General features: G+C 37.7%; 1 protein-coding gene across 1 annotated transcript in view; it reads right to left on the bottom strand.

Moving 5' to 3' along the window:
- Nucleotides 1-2,779: 2,779 nt before the first annotated feature.
- Nucleotides 2,780-20,377, bottom strand: part of LOC110091942 (transcription factor VOZ1) — a 27,766-nt gene continuing 10,168 nt past the window's right edge. The window contains exons 3-4 of the mRNA XM_028697052.1: nucleotides 4,901-5,406; nucleotides 2,780-3,950 (exon numbers count right to left, since the gene is read on the bottom strand). Coding sequence (XP_028552885.1) covers nucleotides 3,284-3,950; nucleotides 4,901-5,406 — 1,173 coding nt within the window. The 3' untranslated portion in view covers nucleotides 2,780-3,283. The remainder of the gene's footprint in view (nucleotides 3,951-4,900; nucleotides 5,407-20,377) is intronic.

Below are 20,377 nucleotides of genomic sequence, written 5' to 3'. Positions count from 1 at the left end.
TGGCCGGCCGGCCGGCTGATTCAATCGTCAAGCTTTGTTGGAGCTCAATTTTGGTCCGAACGGTCCAATTCGAATATTTTTGGAATCTTCAAAATCATTTTTAGACTTTATGTACTCAATTTTAACACGTTTGAAATCCAACGAAGCCCTTACAGTCAATGCCAACTAAACCTAAAGTTTAAGAAAAAAAAATTCAACAATTTTTTTATGAAATCAATGCCCGGATTTGAAGTAATGTTCAATTCATAATCCAAATCATTTTACTTGGTTCACGACATCGAGGGAAGATCTGCCTGCTTCGGAAGCATTTACATCACGTAATTTGTTTGAATTTGTAATTACACGTTTGTAAATTTTCAAAAGCTCCAATACATATTTTCAGACTTTGTAACTTCAATGTTTGAAAATAGGGGGCAACTAATAATATGTTATCAAAATTTTTATTTTGATCGGGTATGAATCTCAATGTAAATGTGATTCAAAAGTTTCAAAATTAAATTCAGGATCATCCAAACTTCGATTTCTGCAAACTTATAGTCAAATTGATCACCTCAGGGAGACGAACCTAATGACATCAAATGCAGTCCAATCCAAACCAAAATGAGCCCAAAACATAGAATCAAAGCCTAATCGAAAGCTTTAGAGCATTAATTAAATTGCGGCATGCTTATAGACAAATAGAACGGCTCAATGATACAAATCTCAATGTATGCTACTGTTTTTTTTTTCTTTTAAATATTTGTCATGAAATTAATAATTTCTAAGTAAAAATCAAAATCATAATTAAGCAATTGAGTAAACTTATTTTACCATGGATTAAAAGCATTCAACACAAGAATCTAGAAAATTGCCAAAACAAGCAAATGCATACAAAATGATCTTAAGAACAAAACAAACCAAGAGGTCAAAATAATTGTCACAAATTTACCTAATATCCTTCCTTCCATACCATATTTGGAATTGCACTTTATAATGATTCAATAAATTTTGTCACAAACACATCTCACCAATCCTCTATGACTATATTTACAACAACATCATCATCATCAAGCCTTAATCCACTATATGGGTCGGTTACATGAATTATTTTTATTCATTGTGTCATGTTAAGAGTCAAATTCTCATTTAAATCTAATAAAGAAAGGTCATTTCTAATATTTTCTAACCACGTATTCTTAACATAAACTAAGTCTAATACATCTACTCTCCTAACTAGGTCATCAGAAGCAGAAATTATTTTGTGTGGTCACCGGACGATCCAGAGGCGAATCAGGATGCGTCACGTTACCTGGTACACGGCCCCTATACACAACAAAAAAATGACACGATGAATCTGATTCGCCTCTAGACTCCGTCCGGTGACCGAACAAAATAATTTATCCATCGGAAGATTGTCGTTTTTTGTGACCAAACCATCTAAGACGAGTCTCTTTAATCTTATGTGCCACTGGAGCTACTACCCTCTTCTACTAAATTTCTATAAATAAAAATCTAGTAATAAATTTTGATAACCAAATTATTTGGATATATCCACTAACTTTTAAATCATAAGAAAGAGATGCATGAGCAGGTGATAATGAACTAAATTATTATTTTTTTTAATTGTGCAAAAATATTTATGCATGCAGATTTTTAAGGGCACATGAGTAGGCAATATAGCTAAACCTATTATAGATTGTATAATTAATTTTAGGTAAGGCGTATCAAAATATATTTCCTTATTTATATTTATATTGAGAGATTTGCCTATTTATGCATTTATAATAAGTCTTGTGGGTGTAAATAAATGACCTAATATAACAAGATTAATAGACCCAAAAAAATCAATATTTAAATTAACTAATTGTTTAATAAATCGATTAAATTCAAGTCCAAAATTCCTGCCCATTTAATTGATGGGTCAAATTTGAGTTAGGCTAACAAATCCAATTTTGACCAAAAAAATTACCCATATAATTTTCTTCTTTATATTATTTTGATTTTTTTTAATTATTTTGCTCATTAGTATGATCTTATAATGTTTGATATATTATTCTAAATCATATAATCAAAAATATAATTTTTTTTTTCTTAAATCAAGATAAATTATTGAGTCAAGTTTGAATCATTTGAATTGCTAACTGGTCATGTTCAAGTCCACCTTTTACCTCATTTATTAAATGAGTTGCTTTCGAGTCAACTGGGTTTAGATTCGATAATTGGATTTAGATCAGATCAATTTTGAGTCAAATATAAATCTGACATGTTAATTCATTTTAACACTCCTAATTAAATGCATAGGGAAAAAAAATAGCACTAATAAAAGATGTAGACTTTATTATTGATGTAACCAACACCACCCAAATAAAGCTCGAGTCGACCGAGTTCATAAAGACACACGTAAAGCATAAGCAAAAGATGAAAACATGGGAGCACATGGTTTGTCACGAATCGAAGATTAAATTGATGAATGCAAATAATTTAAAATTTCATTTGAAATAACTTTCTTACTACTTTCTAAAATAACTTTGTAGTACAAAAATTTATAATTCAAAAAAAAATGTACTAAAAAACTGCTTGAAAAAAAAACAAAGCCTACAACTTTATTTATGACAATTTTCTTACTGTTTTTAAAGTTATTTTTTAGCTAAAAAATTTTTAATTTAAAAAAAAAATTATACTAAAAAACAACTATAAAAAAATACAATCTCATATGAAGCCTGAACATTTCGTAAAAAATAAAAAATAAGAAAATCTACAAAAATTTCTTAATCTTATAAGAAAGCACACACAAGTAACATCACAATAGCACAAACCCTTTCCATTGTCAAATAAATGGTGCCAACTCCTTAGCAGCACCGTAGCTAATAACATACTAAAATGATTCAAGCAAAAAGGAAAACTAAGGCTTCTTTTGAAACAGCTTTCTTAGTGTTTCTTAAAATAACTTTCTAGTACAAAAGTTAAAAATTTTGTACTTGAAAGCTGTTTTAAGAAGCAGTAAAAAAACCGCCCCAAACGAAGCCTAAATCTCCTCAACAGAGTTAGAGCCTTACATCATATAGAATATACACCTTACCTTATACTAAAAGCCTCTGTACACCAATAATCACTTGAAATGTTACTAATAATATGCTTCATTCACCCCAACATTGATAATAACCAATGCTACTCCCACGAAATAAAATCCAGTATTGCTCTTGATAACAATATTATGCCTCGATATTGTAAAAAAGGACAAGAAAGATAAGCAGAAGCAGAAGCAAAAGCTGAAGCAAAATCAGTAATCTCCACTTCTCACTTGCTACTTCAAGTCGGAGCCATAATAGTTATTTAAGCTGTCTATGGAATAAGCATATGGGAGGTGAGGCCCATAGATAGGACTATCATTTTGAGCACCTTCACCAATTTCCTTCTGAGTACATTCTGAACTATCAAGATTGGCTTTTGCTCTGCCCTTTGCGTGGCGTTTCTTGTCAGAGAAATGCTCGGCACTGAGCTTCCCCATTTGCTGCTGCAGGTCAAGTAAATCGACATTAGGCTTCGCCCTGCAACTCTTTTTGTGATCTGCAAGTTTAAATTCCAGTCGATATAGGGCGCAGGCGTCGCAGTTACTGATTTCGTACTCGAAAAGATGCCTTGCGTGGCGTTTCTTGTCAGAGAAATGCTCGGCACTGAGCTTCCCCATTTGCTGCTGCAGGTCAAGTAAATCGACATTAGGCTTCGCCCTGCAACTCTTTTTGTGATCTGCAAGTTTAAATTCCAGTCGATATAGGGCGCAGGCGTCGCAGTTACTGATTTCGTACTCGAAAAGATGCCATTCGAAATGGTTAGAGGGTTGAGGATCCATATAATAAGATCTCTTCAACCCTCCAAATTCTTCCATGATCTGCTTCCTCGATTCATGCCAGCCACGCCCGCTATAGTCTGGCAGGGATCTCTGCTTTCTGTTCCCACTTTCAAAAGCTCTTCTTTCATTTCCTTATTAAAACTTATTTGAATTTAAAAATTCAAATAGGATTTTAAAACCCCTTTCCTAATATTCAAATCCAAATCAAGCAACATTAATTGCTCTCCACAAATCCCACCTTGGCTTTAATTAATAATTATTTCCTTTTCTCCCCCAAATTGCTCATAGCCAAGATTCCCTCTTGCCTTTGTCTGTTTGATTAATTCCAATAGGAAAGTCCTGTTTGGAAACAAATCAAGCCTATTTTCCCCAATCTCAAAAACCGAATTTTACAAAAGCTCAAAGCCTGCTGGCCGAATTTCTTCTCTGGCCTGCACCGTTCAAATCCTACCAAAATCAGCCTTGTCTTGGGGAATTAAATCCTGTCTCTAATTTCCTTTGCTGGCTGAAATTCCTCAAGGCTTGGCCCGGCTCCCTCTAAAGAAAAGAATTTGAATTTATTTCCCTAACTCATCTCACGGAATTAAGGATTTGATTTCCCTCAATCCTTGCTTGGAAACAATCCAGAACTTTATTGTTCCCTCCATCTCCTTGTCCCGTTTCCCCCTTTCTCCTCATTGCTGGGTTGAAAACTTTCCACAAGTGCAGCCAATTACTTGAAAAAAATTAATTACCCAATCCTCTCTCTGTCGGCCGAATTTCTCTCAAGCCCTGAGCTTGAGTTTTCCTCCCAAGCTCCATCCCCATTATCAGAAAACCTGAAACTCATTTCAGGTTTGATTTGGGTTTCTTTCTCTACAAGATTGTAAGAAAATATTTCAGATTTTTGGAGAGGAATTTCCTCTCCTTTTACAACGCCTCCTTCCCGTTCTACATCAGTTTGTATTGGGTTCAATAAATTAATAAGCTGAACACAAATTATTTTTTTTTAACTTGTTTACTTAATGAGCCAAGTCAAACAATACTTAATCTCACTTGATCTCAATTCATTTACACTAACAAGGAGTAAACTTTATAATTTCCGTATCTACCAAAAAAAGAACACAAACATAAAGCATACCAGGTGCATTCCAAGGAGACTTCGTTGTTGCAGCCCCTTCACATTGTGGTATACCAACATCTTTGCCTTGAGCCTTCGCTGTGAGAGAAGCAAAAAGAGGACCATCCTTTAGATCAATACCTCCAGGACGAACCACAGGAATCATACCACTAAGGCCTTCATTAAATGCCAATGTTGCGTGGAAGCTACTACAGTAATCCTGACACCATTCTGATCCCTGTGTGGGCCTGGGACAATCCCAAAGTGCACATTTTTGCCTCAAAAATGCAGCAGGAGGAGGGCATATCATTGGTAACATCTCTTGAAAATGGGGTAAGAGTGTAACAGCATCCTGTCCGCAAGCATGTAAATCGATATACTGATTATTCTGCATATCTTGATTCATATTAAATTGTGGATAGTCAATGGCAGCAGCAACTTGGCAATCGGCGCTTAGAAAATCATTTTGAGGTAGTTCCTGATTCACATGGTAGTAACTCAGTTGCATGACAGAAATATGTGATAGCTAGCAGCCTTAGTAGATAACCTTATTAAAGTTGCTCAGAACTAATGAGTGATATATTATAAGAAACCTGAAATATAGTTAAATAACGAACGATGGTGAATTTAAAGTAGGAAAACTTGCTAAATGTGCAAAGAATGATAGAAAAGGGAACTAGCATAATAAATATTTCTATAGAACCTTTATATTACAAGCATGAATTCCCAAACTTGAAACATACTAAAAGTTAAAAAAGATATTAACACAATAAAAGAAGATCATTGGCGATCCAGATCAGAACATAAAGTTGCTTCTTTTTAGCTATGTGATTCTGTAATATGCAATTAGATGTACCAGACAACCATGATAGTGATAGGAAATGGATGCAATTTTAGCAAAACCAACAAACACAAGAAAATTAGGAAGAAGAATACACAAGAACACTTTTTTATTGAAAGAATTATGAATGTAAACACAAGATACAGTTAGATCTTTAATTGGAGAGGAAGATCCAGCTCTCCCCAATCCATTGCCACCGGCTAGAGCCTTCTCAACCTAAGAAAATATAATTTCAGCAAAATCAAAACAAAAAAACTCAACCCTAGGGTAAACAATCTACTTAAAACATACAATATCATATCAATTCTCAAAACAGCCCTCTCCATTTAAATTTTCCCTCCTAGCCGCCCCTCCTTCCTTTGAATTTTCTCCATGTGCCCAATCCCGCCCAATCCCAAGGGGGGCGGGATTCATTCAGAACGAACTTCCGCCTGCTATAGAATTTGGCCGATCCAGGAGGGGACGGCCCAAGAGTGGCTGGTCCAAGAAGGACCGGTCCATCAATACCCTCCCAAAGACCCACCTTATCCTCAAGATGGAAAGATAGAAATTGTTGCTTCACCCTCTCATATGGCTCCCATGTGGCATTATAGTCGGGAAGATTATTCCATTTTATCAAACACTTCTTTGATCCCTCCCTCTCCCTGTCATATCCCTTTCAGCTCCAATTGTTCCAACACTACCTCCAAATTCTCTGTCAGTGCATGAGTAACTCTGAACTGACTGCATAATCATCGATAGCTCTCCTCAACTGTGACACATGGAGCAATGAATGTATATGTTAGGAAATACTTGAAGATCTCAAGTAGATCTTCAAGTATTTCCTAACAAGAGAGAGAAAAACATAGAGAATGATCCACGAAAAGCAATGGAAAAATAAAAAAATTGTAAATTTTATTGCAATAATCTAACTAACGGAAGAAAAATAGCAAGATACAATTGATCCTCTAGTCGAGGGGAGGATGTATCTCTCCCAAATCTCTAGACGCCGCTAGGGCCAAAAAAAAAACCTAAGGGATCTCAAATTTCAGCCAAATTCAAGAAGTCTTAATCCTAGGACAACAAACTATTTAATGCATACAATCCAAAAGGAAATCTCTAAACAACCCTACTTTGAAATTTTCCTCCTAACTCTCTTCAAAAACCTTCCTAAACAGCTCTGCGGTGCTTGGGCGTCGGATCGGGCGTACAAGAGGCGGAGGGTTCCGCCGGGACTGGACCGGTCCAATTGACCGGTCTAACAGTTTAGTAGCGGTCGAGGTCAACTTCAATCGATAAGCTACTGCTCCAATCCTCTCCAATATGACATAGGGCTAAAGTACCTCGGGGCTAGCTTCGCATTCCTCCTGCTAGCTACCATCCTTTGTTTGTATGGAAGAAGCTTTAAGTATACCCTATCACCTATCTCAAACTGCACGTCCTTCCTACGTCCATTCACTTACTTTTTCATGATTTACTAAGCCCTCAACAAATGCCTTTTAATTCTATCAACACCATGTCCCTCTCCTCCAAGTACTGCTCCACCGACGAAACTTGCGTACTACTCCACCCTAAGTACACCAAGTGAGGTGGGTCCCTCCCGTACAACACTTTGAAAGGAGTCATTCGTGAAGCTGAATGATATGAAGTGTTGTACCAATACTCCGCCCATGCTAGTCACTTGGCCCACAACCGATGTGTTTCCAAAACAAAACATCACAGATACGTCTCTAGGCTCCTGTTTACCACCTCCGTCTTCTCATCCATCTATGAGTGATAAACGGTGCTCCTCTTTAATATTGTCCCATGTATTCTGAACAACTCCCTCCAAAAATGATTAAGAAACACCTTAGCTCGATCGAACACTATAGATTCTGGTATCTCATGCATTTGCTCCTTTGACACACCTCACATCTAGCTGTCATCTCCTCTACATCCTTATGCATCCCCTTCCAATACAACTCTGCCGCAAACCTCCCGCATATTTCATGCACCTCTAAATGACCCCCGACAGCGCTCCCATAGAACTCCTACAGTAGGTGAGGAATATGGACTGAGGTCCGTGGCAACACAAATCTCCCATAATACAGCAGTCTCTCCCCCTCTAGGGAATAGCTAGAGTAGCTAATCTCATCCCTTGGCAGATCTGCCCTAATTCCCCTCAGCCCTTCATCCTAAACACTATCCTCCTTAATAACCATCCAATTCAAAATCAATGGTATCGAAATGGCTAACCCCTGGAGCTACCCCATGGGTCTAAATAAGACATCAGCCGCCTTATTCTCTAGCCATGGCCTATCATGAATCTCGAAATCATACCCCAACTTTGATAGCCACCTCTAGTACTTCTCGATCACCATCCTCTGTTCTAGCAGGTACTTTAAGCTCTTCTGATCTATCCTGACGATGAAATGTCGACCTAGCAAGTATGGATGCCACTTTTGAATGGCCAACACAATAGTTATCAACTCTCTCTTATAGACTGACTCTAGCTGTCAACACCTGACTAAAGTAAGCTATGGCTTTTGATTCTGCATGAGCAGCACCCACAATCCATACCCTGATACATCAGTCTCCAACACAAAAAACTTGGCTTAAATATGACAGTAGAGGTGTCAAAATGGGTCTTCGGGTCGGTTGCAAGTCTAATCCGAACTTGACTAGCTGCCAGTCGACTCAACCCGAACCCGAACCCAATTAGGGAAATAGGTCGAGAATTCGAACCCGGGTTCAGGTCAGCTCGAAATGACCGTTAACCCATTTCTTCTCAATTTTTGGCCTTTTTGCTATTTCAGATTTATTTAAGTAATTCAATTAAAATGCAAAATACTGAAATTCATATAATTATTGATTATTTCATTATTTGAGCAACTATAAATGAACACAAATTACATTTACATTGTTATATAAACACAAATTCTATTTCATCTGTTTGGATGCTTTCAACAAATGGAAATAAACAAAGTTACAAAGTATAGTATACAACTATACATTCATTGAGATGTTAGCCTTGAATTATAATTGATTGATGCAAATGATAATAATGATATCATGTCTCTTTACTTCTTTAGAATAAAACAACTAGACAAGCATTACAACATTAAAACAAAGATCAGAAAATACAAAGCTACAACTCAATTCAGCAAATAAGTAGACAAACTTGGTTCCCTCTCTCACTCTCCTCACTACTTCAAAATAATTAAACTAGCGAAGAAAAAAAACAAAAACTAAATATTGCAACCACAATTTCACAGCCTTTAAGGCTTTAACATACAATGAAAATCTCGTATACAGTTTACCTGCATATTGCAACCACAAACACAACATCGTATTGTTGATTAACTGCATATTGCATAAGGGAAGCATAATATATATATTAACCCTAAACATCCAACAGTTCACGGGTCGTAGTTCTAACAAAAAACAGTAGCAAACAACTCATAGATCACGGCTCGAACAGTTCACAGTTTTATAATTTCAGCCTAAACAATTGCTACAGTAAACAGCCAAAGAGGCAAAGACCAATAGAGCATAATATATTAACCCTAAAACGAAAAAATTATAATACTAAAAAATCCCTAAATAGACAAAACCCTAAATTCAGAAAAACCTTGAATGATAAAACCCTATCTAACTTCTAAATTTCAAAACTATCAATACGTCCAAAAAAATCAAAAACACGGCTAAAATAGGCAAAGAGATAGTAAGATTGAGATACAAACAACTATTAAACCAATGACAACAAGAATGGAGGCTGCGAGATGTAGCTTGTAGGCATGAACCGTCAACAATGAGAGTTGAGAGGAAATGAGCAAGGGCCAAAGCCAGCCAAATCCCTAAATGGAAGATTGATGGCTCGAGAACGAGTCGAAAGTCAACTGAGAACGACTGAACGAGTGAATGACCCAAACCACGCGATCGCGGGTTTATACGTAGGTTTATTTAAATTCAAGTTGAACTTAGATCGTGGTCAAGTTCTCAGGTCAACCCGAACTTGATCCGATTTTTAAAATGGGTCAAGTTATTAAACTCGAACCCAACCCATTCGATAATCCACACAGAATCTTTAGCTCCCATCCTTCTTAACCAATAAGACTAGGCTAGAAAAGGACTCATGATCGATATTATTATCCCTGCCTCCAGCATCTCACAGATCAGCTTCTCAATCTCATACTTCTAGATCTAAGAATATCGATAAGGTCTGACACTAATTGGTGACACACCCTCCCTCAAAGTGATGGCATGCTCCTTCCCTTGGTGGTGGCAATCGTTAAGGTGGCTGAAAGACCTCACTGAATTGCTATACCATAGCTTTGAATAACCCTGCATCTATCTTGATCACCAACCTCCTTCCTACCACCATTATTTCCATCGTTAGTGCTCCCCAACTAACCTTAGTGTCTCCTAAAATTTGTGGTCATCTCATCCCAAGATGACATCAATACTCCCTAACTCTAATGGAAGGAAGTCATCCCTCACATAAATCCCCTATATGGTCAAAATCATCCCCATACACACTCCTCTGTCTGTCTCCACTTTTCTGATGCCCATCATCACCCCGTAGCACCCTGTATCCACCAACTTCACCCCCAATTGGTCCACGAACTAGTTGAAGATGAAATTTTGGATAACCCCAACTATTTATCAGCACCACTACCTCCCTGTCTACTATCTCTATCACTTTCATAATGTGATTTGGGGTGAATCCCACCATTGAGTTCAATGAGACCTTTGTCACGTCTAAATGCAGCTCTTCTTCATCCACCACTGCCACACTCCCACCTCCCTCAATTTCCTCATCATCACAGACGGTGAGAACATGAAAATTTTGGTCCTTACACTTGTGCCCGATGTATACCTCTCATCACATCTAAAACACAGGCCCTTTACCCTCTTCTCTTGTAACTCTGTCTCAGTGAGCTTCTTGAAGTTTCCACCATGTCTACCTCTTATAGTCTTCTCCTTCAGGATCTCCCTAAGAATACCCGATGTCGAACCCTTGGGTGCCAAAAAGATGATGATCATCATGTCCAAACCTCCTGAGTTGTTTCCTATAGCCCCTCTCTCCATGTGCATCTAATCCTCCACTAATTAGGCTAGCTCCATAGCCTCTCCCAAATCATAAGCCTCATCACTCTAATTGCTACCAAAATCTCTGATTTGAGCCCTTTCATAAAGTTCCCCTCCAATAGTCTCTAAAAGCTGATCAAGTCGGCTGGTAAGGTGCTCAAACCTCTCATGGTACTCTACCGATATCCCATCCTGTGTAAAAGCAAAGAACTAATTGTATAACTCCCCTCCCCTCCTAGTTCATAAATATTCTAACAAGCAGTCTTTAAACTCCCTCCGAGTCCTTACAGGCAACCTCATATCCCTCCACTGGTACTTATAAACAAAAATAATTTTTATTAATTTAATTGTTTTAAATAAAAAATATCCCTTCATTGGTACCATGCCAAAGCTTTCCTCTCCAAGCACAACCCGGCTGTCATTAGTCTCTCCTCGTCCGTCAACCCATTGACGACAAAGTACATTTCCACCCTGTAGATCCACCAATGGGCATCCTCTCTCAAAAATAGGCATCTTCAATTTCCTCACCCTCGGATCTCCTTCGTTCCTCCTATTTCCTCCATAACTCCCATTCCCCAAGGTGGTGGCCCCCCACCCCAAGTGTCCCAATCATCCCTTCTAAGCTTGCACCCAAACCCTTCGTCAAAATCCCCTCTCTTTTTAAATTCAGCACCCTTCGATCATAATTAGCACCTCTCTTTTCAAATTCAATGCCCCTTTAGCTCATACCAAAACCCTCACCCCTCTCCCCATACCCTCTACCTATTTCCTCCCTAAAAATAGGCTCTAAAAGAGGCATCTCTCTTCTCCCTCAAAAATCTTCACCTTCTGATATTCCTCTCTCCTTATCGAATTAGGATTTCCACCACTCCCTTGGCCACCAACAGCTTCCCTCGCCTCCAACGACGTCATTTTGATTTATATCTCGAGCATCTTTCTCATCATCTCCTCTATGTGGCAAACTTCTCATAGATCTTCTCATGAACGATTGAAATTTGAGTTTCAAAATCTGAAATTTTTTCTTCTTAATCAGATTTCAATTGTCTGATCTCCTCTTCCAACACCTCTATCTTTCTTCCAACCATAGGTACCCGGATCTAGGCTCTTATACCAATTTGATTGGAAGTAGATGCAATTTTAGCAAAACCAACGAACAAACGACACAAGAAAATCAGAAAGAAGAATACACAATAACATTTTTTTATTGAAAGAACTAGGAATGAAAACACAAGATACAGTTAGACCGTCAATTGGAGAGGAGATCCAGCTCTTTTAAATCCCCAGCTGTCGGTTAGAGCCCTCTCAACCTAAGAAAATATAATTTCAACAAAATCAAACATTAAATAAAAACTCAACCCTAAGATCAACAACCTGCTTAAACATACAAAATCATAGCAATTCTCAAAACAGCCCTCTCCATATGAATTTTCCCTCCTATCCGCCCCCTCCTTTTGAATTTTCTCCATGGGCCCCACCCCAAGGGGGCAGGATTCATCCAGGCAGAACTTCCACTGCTATAGGATTTGGTCAGTCCAGGAGGGACCAGCCCAGGAGTGATGGCTCCAAGAAGGGCCAATCCATCACATAGTTACACCACCAATGAAACGTACGGATGTCAGTTAAAAGCTGAACCACCTATCAACAATAGGAATGCAGATATTGTAGATTATGATAGCTCATGTGGGTTTCATTTAGAACATGGTTTCAAATATTGGCTGGAAAACAATAGGAATGCAGATATTGTAGATTATGATAGCTCATGTGGGTTTTATTTAGAGCATGGTTTCAAATATTAGCTGGAACAAATTTGGATGTCGTTTTGGATCAGCTTTGGCCACCACCACTCCGAAACAACATCAGTTTAAAAGTTTTCGGCATTTTTCAAACTAACTGCAGCAGGAATACGGCAGCCGGCACTTTTCCAAGTGAAATCTTCATAAGAAAGCTTTTAACATGATCGAATAGAACTTACACGGAAAAATCTAGATCCAAGATCCCATCTACACAGCAAAGCACTTTGTTAGACCGGTTTAGCCGGTCCACGCGGGACCGGCCCAGACGCAAACAGGGCAGAATTTTTCCGCCCGCTGGGATGCCGTGCGAGCCGCACGCCGTGCGGGAGCCAAATAGGAAAGAATTTTGGGGGAATTAAGAGGGAAATTTGAATGTAGGGATTGTTTAGGGAATTCGTTTTGATTTGTATTTATTAAATAGTTTGTTTTCTTATGGTTAGGGCATCTGAAATTTGGCTGAAATTTGAGATCTCTTGGATTTCTTTTGGGCTCTAGTGGCGTCTAGAGATTGGGAGAGAACGATCCTCCTCTCGAATAGAGGATCAAGTGTATATTGCTATTTTCTGTGTTCCTTTCATCAAATAATACAAATTATCTACTGTTTTTGTGGTTTTGTGCGGACTTTTGTGAAGATTCTCGCTGTTTACTGAAGATTTATAGGAAATACTTGAGATCTACAAGTGTTTGCTATCACACTTGTATTCACGTTAAATAGATAACAAATTTATTTGAATTTATTTCAATACATATAGAGTTTGATTTAAATCATCTACTTCCAAACATTTTTATTTTGTGTTGTTACAAAAAAAAATGTTTAAAAATTCATTAAAGTTATTAAATTAATATAATTTATATCAATATAAAAATTACAAAGAAAATTGAGATCACTACTCATAGCACGCTCACTGATAAATATTGGCTTCAACACCTTGTAGGAAAGTGATGGGGACATTAGAGCGTAGAAAGTCTGTCAGAGACGTGGCTGTCGATCTACGGCCATGATTGAGTCGTCGTATTTCTGAGTTGTATTATTTATTTTATTTATTATTATTATGTGATGTTGTATTTGCCTTATTAGTTTTCCATTCTTACCCCTTACTTAAGGGAGGTCATATGTAAGCCCAGTGGGCATTGTCGTCTTCTATTTTCTTGAGTCTTTGTACGAGGCTATATATAGCCATATTGTTCTCTTTTCATGTTAATGAATGATTGAATGAAAAAATTTCCTGCGTTTTAATTTCTTGCAAGAGCGAGAGAGGTTTGGAGAGAGATCCCTTGGAGAGGGAAGCGTATCACCCACCAACCTTTGAGACGGTCGGGTTCGTGGTTCTTCGTCGTTATCTTATTACCCTCTTTCCCTCATCCTCTAGCCACCGGCCACTACACCCCCTCTGTCACCCGCCGTCGAAACTCCAATCCCCATCTTCACCCATGGCCACTCCCTCACCGCCGGCCACCCTTGGCTCCTCCCCCATCTACACCAGCCCACAACCTTCCAAAAATAGGTTTCATAATTTTGGCAACTCCCTACATGCTCAAATTCAAATTAATTTGAATTTGAAAGAGTTGCCTAATTTACAAAATCCTATTTTAAGAAACTTCCTAAATTGATTCATATTTAAATTTTAAATTAAGAGAGGATTAAATACTTCTTTCCAAACTTAATTTATTATTTTAAGTAGGCATTAAATGCCTCATTAATTCCTCCCTCCCACTATAGATTCCCCCCCCCCACCCCACCCCTTGGTGATTTAAATTAGGAATTGTTCCTTGAACACCCACCTCCTCTCTTGGAAACAATTCAAATCCCCTCATCCCTCCTTGGCTGAAACTCCCCCATGCCCATGCTTAGTTAATTTCATTCCAAATAGGAAAGATCCTCTCTCCTATTTGGAATTAAATTAAAACCCCTAACCTCCTCTCCTGCCCACCACCCCTCTCTCTTTCTTTCTCTTCCTTAATTATTCTCAATCAAGGGATAATTAGGAAGCGTTTAATTCTTAATTCCCTCCATCTCCTCTCCCAAAATCTGAACTAAATCTCTCACCCTAGCCCTCATCATTGTTCGTCCACCTATTTTCCCTTTCCCCTCTTGATTTCTCTAGATTATCTCCTCCATCTCAAGAGGAGTCTTCAAGGGAAGCATCAACGATCGTCTTCAACAAATCAACCTCCCAAGAACATGCAGGGCCGAACCAGATCTTGAATACAGTCTCGCCTACGACGAACACGAGTTTGTTAGCCTCCTTCACTCTACGTTCTTTGACGTCAACCCGAACATCGACAAAACCGTTGAAGAGTATGTAAAGCGAATCCTAGACACCCTTGTAGATGCCATAGAAGAACAACTTGGGACCGTTCAGTGGAGGATTTCAACCCAACCACGATAAAGGTTTACCAATCTTCCTTTTCTCGTATTCTCCTTGTTTAACTTGTTCTTGTGACTTGATAGATTCATGAAGATATTGTTCACCTATTTTTGCTAAGCCTAGTAAACTTAGGACAAGGGTTTGATCCTTATGTTTCTAATCTCATTGTTAGCGTAGGGATGTTGTTTCAAAGATACTAAATTCGCATTGCATTGATATTCTATGTTATTTTGGATAATTCTAGCATTTGGCACGTGGTTTGGCCTAAGCGTAGGCATCCCTTGTTCATTTTATGTTATCGTTTTAATTTGCTAATAGTTTTAATCTTACTTGCTCTTATCAAGAAATCGTGCAAATTTTTATTACACTCATTTAAAGCATTTAGTCCTACATCAGCAAGCTTATGTATCTCTCTCTCTCACTTATCTTGTATTGGGTCCCCTATTAGTGTTGACAGCTTATACATAAATATTAAGGAGCTTTGATTGTATCTTAGACTTCATTTTATATGAATTTCAAATATTTTATTTTTATTGTTTCCCTGGCCTAAAACACAAAATTCATCAAGAGAAATCAAATGGATTTGCCAAGAGCCTCAAAGAAACCTATATAAACCTCCTAGCAACAGTTCCTAGAATCTGAACCTCTTGTGGATGCTGGAATAGCAATGAGCCTCATTTTGTTCAAACAAGTTGGGAGGTTGAAGAACAAGATGTTTTAGCTCTACCCGATTTTATACTTCTAACCACAAAATCAGTTTACTCTTGTCTAGATCCATAGAGTTCCATACTTTAACTCGCTCAAAATTTCTGCTTTGAAAATACTATTCCACAACCTTTCCACCAAACTATCTTTCTCACAATCAAACAGACTAGTTTGGGCAATCTTCAGGCCCTCTCTCAATTGAGATCAAATTCTTCTAGTTGCGTACTAAGAGAGATGATGCAACTCCAAGTGCCAGGTAAACAGACCATAGGTCATCCGAAGAAAGAGATGAGAAGATCCAAAACATCACTAGAGTTACTCCACCCCTTTGACTAACAATAAAGTATAATTTCCAGCAACCAAAAATTAAGACTCTTTACACATTTTCTTGCGACATTTGCAGCAAAGATGGCACAAGCACCTCATGCATCGAACACTCCAATTGTACCAAGCCTTAACACATTTATAAGAATTCCGCAAAAAAAAGTCTTTGTGGTCAAAAGTAGAGGAAGTAGAAGACAATGAAGTTTGCAATGCAACAAACAAAGAGGGAGAAGTAGCGACCATTGCTACGAGAGCTAGGAAGGCAGAAGACCACCATGCTTCCAAGGTGGAGGGAAAACTAACCTTACAGACTTACAATGTCATAATCAATGAAAATTGTATTGTCAATTGGTTCAATCAATTTAAAACATATTTTTCTATTAATTACTTAAATGTGTTTTGCTTGCAAGGAACTTCTCATGCACATGATTGGTGGAACTCTTATATAAAGATCAACTATGTTAAAAGATAGCATTGAAATGAATTAAAATGACCCTTGAAAGGCCATTTCTAACCAATCCGTCATGAAGTTTAGCGCCAAATGGCAACAACTGCAAAAAAAAGACACTAAGTTTTGACGACAATCCATCTTAAAATATTCTTGGGTGGACATGCCACATTTATTATCTTATAGGCCTCCATGAAAGTTGTTGGGAATTGAAGCACTTTTTAGTATATGACAATGATGATGTTATTGATGTCAGCATGAAACAATAACCATTGAGAAGAAAAATAAATGTTAATGGTGGAATTCTCAAAGCATATTTTCCTTCAACTAAATTTATTCCCCTAGACAACACCACAAATGCAAATGGAGGAATCTCGTACCCGCTTTGGACAACAGAAAATAATATTGATTGTCATGTCTACCTAGAACAAGCATAGAAAATATATTCTATTGGAAGCTCATAAAGAAGGGAAATAAAGCTAAGTGAGATAATTTGCAAATGAGAAAGCAATAATATGTTAGCAATTATGTAAATAAAGAATTTCTGTGTTGAACTATAGTCTAGTAAAGAGAGAAGATGGATAGGCCTCTACCTGGCAAAGTAGAAAACAGGTAATAAAGCATCTTACCCTGAAGGAAGATCCTGCACAACTATATCTATCTTGTGTATCTCATAGGAAAAAACGAGGCATAGTGCATATCTCCATTTTTGTAGCCAAAGAGATATTAAAAGGATAATTTTCCCTCAAACAATAGTAGTGCTTCCTTTCGTAAGTAAAGGAATCTACCTTGTCTGGATGACTAAACCCGTTCACTGCATGACTAAATTTTAATATATTTGGGATAAGTCAAGCCATCAAATTGGGCATATGCCAATTTTTTTTTGGTAGATAGATCCATTTTTATGTATCAACCCTATTACTAGAAAATCACATCAAAATACAAAGGCCTGAACAACAAAGGGATAACAGTTAAGCTATTCCATGGCCCAACCAACAAGCTTACCATTTATCCTTTCTTTTAACTGCTCCTCACAAGAGTGATTGTGCTTAATTGGGGGATTCAAATTCGATAAGATCTAAAGAGCCATAAGACCTTATGATGCACACCTCCATTTGGATAAGGCTACAAGATCAACCATATCACTTGCTTTGAGTCAATTACATCAAGATTACATTAAGATAAAACCAGGGGTACATCAGTGCACCATTGGAGGCCACACAAGGGGAAAAATTAAAGGAAGGGATTGATTTGAGATGGATTTGGCCTTCCATGTACATGGAGTTGATGTCCCTTAATGTAAATAACATACCTCCTTTGATAATTACAATATCTCCAATCAAATTTCACAAGTATTAGCTAGTTTCCCAATCTGACTCAAGAATATTTAATTGTATCTAGTTTTTTTGTTTTTTTTTTTTTTGCTTTGAAATTTTTATTTTTAATATTTCCTCATAAATGGCAATTATTGTAAAAGAAATTCATCAAAAGAAGGAAAACGAAGAAGAGTGCCTCCTAAACTCTTCATCTCCATCTTTTTGTCTCTAGCTCACCAAGAGTCTCGAAGATATCTACCCAAGCCCTTTTAAGAGAAACAGATAGCATCCAAGCCCCTGGAATGTTATGAGAGCATAGAAAACAACAAGAATCCATTTTGCCATGCAACGAGTTGGAAGTGTGAAAAACAAGGTATATTTACTCTACCCAAATGTCTCCTTCTTACATTAAAATCAGTTTTCCTTCTCTAGCACCACCCAATTCTACAGTCTACACTTCTCCTCCCTCTTTAAGTTATTGCTCACAAAATACCATTGATAACCTTCCTACCATTCTACCCTTCTCCCACATCCATGGAGCGGTTTCAATGACCTTTAGGTTCTCAATTTGGTTCATTGATGCAAACTATTAACAGGAATTAGAAAAGAGAGATTTTCAAAACAGATCACAAATAATTAACTATTAAGTGAGGATTGATGATAGCTCAGAGATAGAGAGAAGGAAAAGATAAAGCTTAAAAAAATTCAAGCAGGTAAAAGCTAGATGTTTGATTTGACAACATAGATATGAGCTTGAGCATTTTAAATTTCTAGTTGACTTTACTAGTACATAATCATGTTGTCCCTTTGTCACCATTTGCTCTAGGAAATGTGCTGGTGAAATGACTCATAAAGGGATAGGATTATCACTTTATTACCATGCATTCCAATAATTTAAACTAGCAATAGTCAAATAAAGAGGTTATTATTGCATGCAAATAAGTGTTCCCTACATAAATAATCACATCCAAAAATAAAAAATAAAACTAATTGCTACATAAAAACTGGCAAAACATGCAAAAATGCAAGAAACAAGGAGAAAAATAAATACCTAGGGGAGAAATAAAACTAGAAATATGATAACTCATATGTGTGTGTGTGTGTGAGAGAGAGAGAGAGAGAGAGAGAGAGAGAGATGTCAATGGTTGTAGAAACACTTAATAGTTACGTGAAGACCTCCATTGCTATCGGCTAATGCTAATGTCAGTATTCCAGCTTTTTGTATTGAGTTCAATGGGAAGTACATATACATCCAGTGACAGAATTCTTCACACACAATAAGCATGGAAGATGGGAATGCATACGATTGCTAGTAGCATGTTGATCGGGCAAACAAAATGCAACAGTTTGATATACAATTTTTAAATTTTAATCCTTCAGGAATGTTAACCACTTCAACAGAAAAGCCCTCCAAGCATGCTCCTTTCAAGCTGTCACAGTTTACTGTCTTAGGCTGGTTACAATGAGAAAAAAGGAATACATATACATAGGAAAGCAGTTATAACCTATTGCAACTTTGCAAGAAAGATGAAAAGTCCTTGTACTCTTTGTTATCACCCAAGTTCTATGTAAGCTTCAAAACATGGAATTATGTCACCTAATATGACAATTAATACTCATCCAAGCCACAATTTGAAGGTAAATTTGAACAAAACAAAATGAAAATAGTTCGAGGTGATCCATTGGTGGCAACAGTGGAAACCATATGGTCATCCAAGTAAGTTGGCCAGTTAATACTTTCACTAAGAGAAAGGGTTAGATGAAACATCTATGAGTCATTTCAAACCATGCTTCCCAAAACCCAGCTTGATGTGAAACCAGGAATTGCTTCTTATAAAATTAATAGAAGTTCTATAAAGTATTGATAATACAATCCCAAGCTTTGCTAATTTGACGATTCAATGGAAATCTTAGAAGTTAACAACGTCTAGGCAAGAAATTTCAACTAAGTTTACAAGTTCGATAAAATAACAACTTCAATAAAGTAATGGAAATGAATGGTCAACAAGAATCCGGCGGTTAACAAAGTGATTGTCTCGCCTTGAGGCCACACTCATTCATCTACCTCTAGGTTCGTTGGGAGAAGAAGAAACATGCTAGTGACGAAACCACTCCGAGGACGACGATGCCGTAGATCCGTAGGGAAGAAGAGGATGGCGCCAGACGGGGAGGTGGTGTGTAACGAGGCCCTTCGATGATCCAAGTGTAGATGGAGAAATGATCGTCTATGGACTCCACTAAAGCTGGTAGGATCCGGTCCAAATACTCTTCAACGGTGTCATCGAAGTCAAAACCAATGTCAAAAAAAGGAGATCGGAGGATGTTCACTCGTCCACGGTTGTCGTATTCAAACCCGAAATTCCACTCGGGTTCCTCCATACATCATTGAGGTGGGATAGAGCGGCACTGCGACGGAATCTCCAAAGGAGGAGCTAGTGGCCGACGGGCTGGAAGCAAGAGGGGAGGCCGGCGGTGGGGTTAGGGTGAGGAGAGGAGTGAAATTTAGAAAACTGGATTTAATTTCAGTTTTAGGAGTTTAGGAGGGAAATAACACTAGAATTTGAATTTCCTAATTAATGCAATTAAGGCATTAATTGGAATCAA

This window comes from Dendrobium catenatum, unplaced genomic scaffold (assembly GCF_001605985.2).
Source record: "Dendrobium catenatum unplaced genomic scaffold, ASM160598v2 fragScaff_scaffold_8, whole genome shotgun sequence".
NCBI lineage: Eukaryota > Viridiplantae > Streptophyta > Magnoliopsida > Asparagales > Orchidaceae > Dendrobium > Dendrobium catenatum.
This window is presented reverse-complemented; position numbering and strand designations above follow the sequence as displayed.